The sequence below is a fragment of the Nymphalis io genome, chromosome 11 (assembly GCF_905147045.1).
Source record: "Nymphalis io chromosome 11, ilAglIoxx1.1, whole genome shotgun sequence".
In the NCBI taxonomy this organism is placed as follows: Eukaryota; Metazoa; Arthropoda; class Insecta; order Lepidoptera; family Nymphalidae; genus Nymphalis; species Nymphalis io.
This window is the reverse complement of record NC_065898.1, coordinates 12,597,027-12,605,893: the sequence shown is the minus strand read 5'-3', so window position 1 is coordinate 12,605,893 and position 8,867 is coordinate 12,597,027. Positions and strand designations below refer to the sequence as shown.

The following is an 8,867-nucleotide window of genomic DNA, read 5'->3' as shown; positions in this document are numbered from 1 at the left end:
TTTTTCTTTTTATTTTTATTTTGTATTTTATAAAAATGTCTGTACATATAAATATATATGTATATGCCGAGATTGCAAATTATTTGTCAAAATACAACTATATGTTTTTTTATGATAAAGTACATATAATATACATTAAGCAAAAATTTTGTTGAAACCGTTTCTTGAGCCGATGAAGTATAAAGTAATAGCTTGTCATTTTTTTATCTTGATTAGAAAGTTTTGGAGTTTATTCCACTGCGCTTCATGGATACACATTAGTGGATATATTTTATGAAGCATATATACATCAAACACATTTCCTTGTGAAGTTTTCCTGCGCCGTCGCCGTTCCTTTTTTTTTCCTCTGGAAATACGCATTTACGCGTTTCCCCCACTTGAAGTGGGGGGGTATGTGGGGCTCGCAGCCGCTGAAGGCGCCGGAATACCCACCAAAAAACCAGCGATACCCACACCGTCTTTTCGGGGGCACCACGGGTTCGCTTGCGCATACTATCGTGACGTCCCGACGGTAGGCTGCCTCTGCAGGCCTCCAAATTCTAAGGGGTTGTCGGGTTACATACACCCCCTATCCCCGGCGACATTTACGGCGGGAGGAGAAGGTGTGCATAGCGCCGACGTCTTCTCCCCGGTCTTCTTTGGCGAAGCGGGTCAGCGGAAGCACTGTTCTCACGCTCCCGCTCCGCGGCCTCCTTCTGCGACATGACGTTTTCGCAGAAAGAGACCATCTCCTTCCAGCCCCTCTCGCTACCGATCATGGCGTTTATCACGCTCAGCAGCGAGAGGTCTCCGCCTACAATGGCCGCCAGGTAATGGCGCTGAGGCCCCCATGCAGCACACTCAATCAGGGTGTGACGCGCCGTGTCCGAAGGCGCGCCGCACTCGTGGCAGGAGGGAGTGACCTCCCGCCTCGCTATCCGGTGCAGATACCTACCGAAGCAACCGTGCCCGGTAAGTACCTGCGTCAGCCTGAATGTGAGTGTGCCGTGACTCCGTTCCACCCAGCGACTCAAGTGGGGACGGACCGCCTCCACTGTCGCCAGGCCTGCCGAGGGGGACCCCAGGTCCTCCTCCCACCTGCGAATCAAGGCTCACTGGGCTAGAGCCCTGACTCGCTCCACCTCCGCCAATCCTGGACGGTCGCCACTCGACCTCGCTTCCACCCGGAACCGGTACACTTCCGCAAGCACCTCTGCCTGGAGTTCCCAAGGCGGATCGCTCGCGAGAAGTGTCTCTGCCGTCCATGACACTGTACGGTAACCACGTATCGCTCTCACCGCTATGACTCTCTGTGGTCTCCGAAGAAGAGCCTTGTTACGAGAAGTGAGAGCGTCCACCCAGATGGGTGCACCGTACAGCACCATGGAGCGCACCATACCAGCGTATAATCGCCGGCAAGGTGTTTCCGGCCCTCCTACGTTGGGTAGAAGGCGGCCCAAGGCGGCAGCGGCGTTGATGAGCTTCGGGCTGAGTTGGACAAAATGCTGTCCAAAGCTTCCATCCAGAATCAGGCCCAGATACCTCATCTGGGCCTGCACCTTAATCACCGTTCCCTGGACGGTGATAGACGCTCCTCGAGGGGGACCTCGACGTAGAATAGGAGGGCCTCCGTTTTTGTTACAGAGACCCTCAAGCCCAGTATCCTGATTCGATCCATCGTGAGCGACACTCCGACCTCAGTCAAGCGGGCTGCCTCCTGAAAAGTACGTCCTGTCGCTGTGATGAGGGTGTCGTCTGCGTAGCACAGTACCCCCATCCCGGGAAGGACGGGTGCCTGCAGGAGCCAGTCAAAGCCAACGTTCCACAGGATTGGGCCGAGAACCGACCCCTGTGGAACACCGCAGCCTACTCGACGCCGGACAAGTCACCTATCGCCCCCCTCCCAGAGGACCACCCGATCCTGGAGGTATGGTCCCAACAGCCTTCTGAGATAGGAAGGTACCCCGTGATATCGAAGCGCCTCCCTTATTGTCCCGAAAGGAAGACTATTGAAGGCGTTCGCCACGTCCAGCGATATTAATAACAATAGATATATATATTAATTAAACTCAAATATACGTTACATATAAATATGTGATATGATTTAAGGATTTTCATAATAATTGTTTCAGTTATAAATTATGTATATTGAATAATATTAATAAAACACTAATTTGACTCATCCGTTATTCAATGCTTATAAAAGAGTAGGAACAAAGTGTAGCGGTTCACTGATGTACTAGCAAGCAAAGCGAGTATTACTAAGGTATAATAATGATGAAATTATATATCACGATACTCTCTATTAAGTATCTGGTATCGGCATGCACTAATTGATTAAAAAACGACATTAGTCGATCCTGTATCACACCGTATATCATTTTATGCGCATCGAGTGAATGTTAGCCTACTTGACGTGGTTAACCTGCAAGCCTAACCACGTCTATAATATTATAATCATTAATACTTGTAATACTCTCAGGCTGTTTAATTTTCTATAGAACATTTCATAGTTAACCTGGTCAATAGCCATGGAAAACCAAAAACTGATGTATTTATATCCAAGTAACACTTGAAAGTCTGAGTGTCAGTGTGGAGCTTTCAGCGGATAAATCTGTCCCTTAACCCAAACTGAGGTTTTTAATAAATATCGCAATTGAGCCTTTGTCAGGAGCGGGGATGACAATAGAACATGGGGTCAGTATCGACTTTTACATCGCTATAAAACCTGAATAATGTTGTTTTTAACCGGTATCAAAAAATAAGGTACTACATTTGATCCATACGTATGTGTATGGCAGCGATTTTCTCAAATCTACGGATTCGATTTGAATGGGTCTGATCGAAATAGGCTTTTTGATAAAACATTGTGTTAGTCGGTATTTTTAATGTTTTTTCATTAAATTAGTATCACTTTTTAAACAGCATAAAAAGTGAAGCAAATATAATAAGCTTAAGTAAATTAAGTAGAGTAAATACTCTAAGCTTTAATGTACTTATACATATAGAAACATATATTCATGTGTTAATTTTTTACAACTGAAAATTGTTAATTGAGGGACATCAATTGGTGTTTGTATAAATTCCGGCAACGTGTAAAAATTATATTAAAAAGTAACATTTTTTTATGCGTAATGTGGTATGCTATATGAAATGTATAATGAACGATGTATCTATGTATACACCGCCTCATGTTTCAAATTGCTAGCAGTTTATTTTTACCGCAGATCCAGTGTGCGCGAGCGCAGTCTCGAGTCGTTTCTCGTCTTTCGTATTTACGAATATCAATGTAATATAACATTATCGTGAAATTTCAGCATTATCTCTAAAACCTGGATAACCCTATGTGTTTTTAAGGTAAGTTTAAAGTAATTTTGAACGTAAATATATTTTATAGGCTATCGGCATTCGTAATGAGATTTCAAAATAATATATTTAGTGATATGTAAGGGACATGTCTCTTTTAAAAATAAATATAAATGTAACCATATATTGAATTACTCATTTCATTATTTTAAGCCTATAAGTATACAAATAAAACACCATTTGTATACACGTAGATGGGACACTTGGGATTAATTAAAACCAAATAAAAAATAATATGAACTGGCTGGTACAAAATTACTTTGGTAGTTTCTAAATTATATATGTATTCAATATCTCTTTCAGGAATCATGACAGCTCAAGAACCGTGTATGGTATGCTCAGTACCTACAGAGCATAAATGCTCCAGCTGCCAAGTGGTTCATTATTGTTCAAGGGACCACCAGAAGCAGCACTGGAAACAGCACAAGCATGAGTGTATTCCTGCCAGAATCAAGCAAGATTCAAAATACGGAAGGTACCTGGAATCCACAAGGAGTATTAAAGCCGGTGATGTTATCATGAAAGAAACGCCTCTTATAACTGGCCCATCTCAGGTGATATGTTATACAGTTTTGATCAAAAAAATATTGAGTACAATCTACAAATGATCGAAAAATTGGTTTTTAAGCGTGTAAAGTTTTAATGACGAGATGAACACTTAATTAATCAATATGGTTTTTATGGTAGAATCGAGGCTCCCCATCCACCCACCTGTGTCGTAAAAGCCGATTAAGATTAGTTTTGCTAGGACTTCTAATGTAATGGGTTGTAGAACTAATGCACCCGTAAAGCTATCCAAAGGAGAGTTGGTGTCAGATAGGCGGCTGGTCGGAAAAGTGTCTCAATTCTTTACTCCGCAGTTTACACTCATCACCATAAGTAAGCAGTAAGTAAGCAAATGATGATTTTTTTTTTCAGGTAACTCCGCCAGTTTGCTTGGGATGTTATCAATTGTTGGAAGAAGGTGCAATTGTAACTTGCCAAAAATGTGGCTGGCCGTTTTGTTCGGAAGCTTGTACAAGTAATGCAGTGCATACACCTGAATGTCACTATACTCAGCAAAGGGGGGAAAAGGTGAATATTGATGAACAATATTTTTTATGTTATTAAAGTTATAAGATGTTTTTTTTGTTTATTGGCTTTTAGTTGCGGCAACACTTTTTCGAAAATACCATTTATGAATAAAGATATATCTTAACAATTTGTAATTACAGGTGACAATATCAACATATGGAATCCCCCACCCAAATTACCAGTGCATCACTGTCTTGCGGTGTTTGTATCAACGGGATCATAACCCGAAGTTATGGGCTAAGCTGCAGGCGCTTGAGTCTCACAACGAAGACCGCAAGGGTACGGAAAAATGGAATAACGACAGAAAGATGGTAGCGGAGTTCATTTGGAAGTTCTTTAAATTAGATGGAATCTTTGACGAAGATGAAATCATGCAGTGCTGCGGCATAGTACAGGCATGTACATGTTCATATTATGTAACTCAGAAAATAAGTTTAATTTTTTAATCCTAGCTGACAAAATAGTCTAGAATTAAAAAAAAGTTTATAGCAATGTCATTTTTTAATACATTACTAATATTTCTATTTACACCTCATTATAAGATATTAAAAGCTCATTACGAGAAATGTTTCTCAAAATTATCAAACGCACTCATTACGATTAAGAGAAGTTTATCAAACGTTTCTCTATTATATATTCTCACAAATAATTATCAAATATGTATAAGAAAATCCTTAACTGATTTCAGATCAATGGTCACGAGGTACCGCTCCTGGAGCCAGAGTACGTGGCGGTGTTTGATAAAATATCGATGGTAGAACACAATTGTCGTGCCAACTGCAATAAGAGTTTTACATCTGATGGAAACATTGTAAGATACACCTTTTTTATGTTTAGTGCATGTACAATACACGAATTCAAAGAGAAATTATAATTTATAGACAAGTTGTATATAAATTATAAGTATATAACTTATATGTTCTTATGTATATTGTAAAAAAGTTATCCCGATGAGTTCATTTCGCCGGTTATTCTCAGTTTTCGAGCATTTGTTTCCGAACTTGTGGTAAATTTAATAATTTGATATTGAAAAACGATTTTGACTTTTCACTTTCTTTGATAAAGTTCAATTGCAGGGTGACTTTCGACAAATATTATATTACATATAATAATCTACCTATATATTTACAAATAAACTATTAGTGTTGCAATAAGTTAAATGCTTGATAAATATTTTTGCAGATTCTTTCTGCAGGCGTCGCTATAACACCAGGCTCGCACATATCCGTGTGCTACACAGACCCGTTGTGGGGCACCGAGGCTCGTCGCCATCATCTCTCTGATTCTAAGTTCTTCGAGTGTTCTTGTGAGAGGTGCTGTGACGTCACGGAGTTTGGAACCATGTTTAGCGCTGTTAAGTGTAAAAAGAAGTAAGATTTATAAATTATTTCATTTTCAAACTATTGTAGTGAATTGTGATTTAAAATTTACATGCAAGCAAGACCAAAACTGTTTCACCGTTTAGATTATGATGATGATGAACCCAATGAGAGAAGAAAGAGGTCGGGTGGGTCGCATCAAAGCCTTATATTATATTATACATCGGTGTCATCATAAAATAACTTTGCAAACAGCAGAACGTGTTTTACTGGTCGTTGCTAGCTTATTAGGGAAGTTTAGAAATCTTCATTGACTTTTCAGAGATTGTAAGGGTTACTTGTTACCGGACACATTTGTACTTCCAATTCTTCATAAAACGAAATCACCCGATCCAAATACCCGAGGATTGGATAATAAGTTTTGGAAATGTAACGCGTGCACGGATGAAGTGTCTGACGCAATTATACAGCAGCTGTTGCAGGACATCGGTAGAGAATTGAGCGCTATGCCGAAAGGTGATCCAAATGCTTGTGAAAGGTAAACATTTATTTGCAAACATAATAATTACGACTATAACAATTTTGACGTCATCGTTGTGTTTATCAATATATCTAAGTATATAAGGTAGGCGTACTTGCTATCGTTCTGACGACATGATTAATTATAATACATTGAGGCTTGAATATTGGAACAGAGCATAATTTGAATGGAATAAATAATAAAGTAGACTAAGAAAATATATTTCGAAATTTTAAATTAAGAGGGAACTGAGCTCACTTAATTTGAACTCATCATTAAAAATAATATTGTTCTTTTGTGCATTGTCAGATTCATCGCACATTGCTGTAAATATTTGCACCCAACACATTACTACATGACGGATATAAGTCTTGCGCTGGCTCAGATGATCGGTCAGCAGGACCGACTGGGCCTGGCGGGTGTCACTGACGACCGGCTGCTGCTAAAGACACAGTTGTCTCGGAAGATTACTGATTTGCTGGAAATCTTGGCACCAGGTGCTTTTAAACTTCTATGTTTTAAAATAGCTTTATGGAATTTTGCATTTTTTGAATAATAAAATAAAGTTTCTACATTTCTATCATCTCTACAAACTTCGATTTGAATGAAGGTAAAATTGTATGTGCTTTGATTTTTAATGGTGTAGTGACGTTACTGGGTAATTGGCATCTAGCCAATTACAGATCCTGTCATCATCACGATCATTATAAGACAACTTTATTTGTCCGAATGAATACTACTAATAACGAATATTTAGTACTTATAATAATGTAGCACACAATACGGGCTAATCTGTAAGAACGGACTCGAAACTCACTCTGAAAACGGTCGTGAAATGTCAGAAAGTTATATGCGATATTGAATTAAAACATTTTAAGAATACACACATCTAAATAGTATATCACCATTGGTCGGTTGTCAAAATTTCACGGGTTCAGTTCTTACAGCATCGCATTACTGGTCAAATTTTCACACGCTCAACGCTTTATAATCTCTCGGTACGGATTTATGGATTGTTACTTTGCTTTCGTTTTATTATTTTGATTCCTCTGGTACAATTAAAATCTAATATGTTTATACTTATTTAACAGCTGAAACACGTTTGCGTGGGTCATTGCTATTTGAACTACACGCTGCTGTCGCTGAGACTGGGCGCAGAAAATCTCTAACCGATGGACCGATGGTCATGTTAGGATACGTAACGGTAATTATTATTGAATATGTTTGGTATATTAAGAAATAAAATTATTTTCTTGATTGAAACGATAGGTGTCCGATTCTTCTTCTTGACTTTTTTTTATAGAATAGGTGGGCCGACGAGTATATGGGCCACCTAATGGTAAGTGGTCACCAACGCCCTTAGGCATTGGCATTGTAAGAAATGTTGACCATCGCTTACATAGTCAATGCACCAGCAACCTAGGGACCTAAGATGTTATGTCCCTTGTGCCTGTAATTACACTGGCTCACTCACTCTTCAAACCGGAACACAACAATACCAAGTACTACTGTTTTGCGGTAGAATATTTGATGAGTGGGTGGTACCTACCCTGACGAGCTTGCACAAAGCCCTACCACCAATAAAGAAGAGCTTAATAAGAATTGTAAGAAACAAACTTTAATTAGATCAAACCCTACCCGGGTTAGTAACACTAAGTTATCATATTAGATATAATAAAAAAACATGCTATGTATGACGTTAAAAAACGGGGTTGGGCTGGGGACGTTATTAAATAACATTATAAACAATCTATTTGACGTAAATGAATAAAACCTTAACTATTTTTATACTAAAAAACATGTTTAAAACAGTTATTTTTAAGGTTTTGATAAACAAGGCAAGGCAAATCTCTAGAGATAAATATATATGTGATACGTATATTTATTTAATTTGCCGTGACTGACAGCGACTCCAAAATAATGATTATGTTTTGTAAATATTTAAATTCAAAAAGGTTCATATAATATTGTTGTGTACTCGCTTGTTAAACCGTAAAAATAATATAAATGATTGTATTAAAATTTTGTATGAAAAAATGTCTTTCTGAATCACGCTTACGTTTGGTTTACTCCCATACATGTAAAGTCTCGACTTTCCATATACACAGCTGCCATTTTTGGAACGTTTTGTTTTATTGCATTTACCATGTAATGGTAATAAATGTCCATCGGAACTAAGAGAATGGTTTTTTGGGTCGCGTGATTGTACACGTCTTGGTATGGTTTAGGCAGGTTATTGATCTATATCCCAACCTACCTCGTAGATCTATGTAACAAGCTGTTAAAGCTGCAGATACCTAGGCTCTTGGTTACCCAATTGGGTCAATAAAAATATTTGGTTGCTTGTGCATTATGGACAATGATTCACCAGCTAATCTTGATCCTTGATCAAATAGCTTAATAATAAGCATTTTAAAAATGAATGTTTATTCTAGGAATCACGTAAGATACTAATGGAGTCAGCAGAACTTTTGGCCCACGAGCCACCGGAGTTACCAGAAGGTCGTCTCGGTCACCAGGCGAAGATAAATCTGTTGCAGATGGATGAACTCATCCGGAATCTCTCAGCCGCACTCCCTTCGCCGTTGTAGTGTAATAAATGCGTTTGT

The 8,867-nt window shown here is 39.1% G+C and overlaps 1 protein-coding gene across 1 annotated transcript; it reads left to right on the top strand.

The window, feature by feature from the left end:
• Nucleotides 1–3,210: 3,210 nt before the first annotated feature.
• Nucleotides 3,211–8,867, top strand: LOC126771742 (SET domain-containing protein SmydA-8). Its single transcript, XM_050491812.1, has 10 exons — nt 3,211–3,336; nt 3,649–3,899; nt 4,264–4,419; nt 4,560–4,814; nt 5,108–5,230; nt 5,602–5,789; nt 6,061–6,276; nt 6,568–6,755; nt 7,350–7,462; nt 8,694–8,867. Exons 2-10 carry the CDS (start codon nt 3,654–3,656, stop codon nt 8,847–8,849), a joined length of 1,641 nt encoding a protein of 546 aa, XP_050347769.1. The 5' UTR covers nt 3,211–3,336; nt 3,649–3,653; the 3' UTR covers nt 8,850–8,867.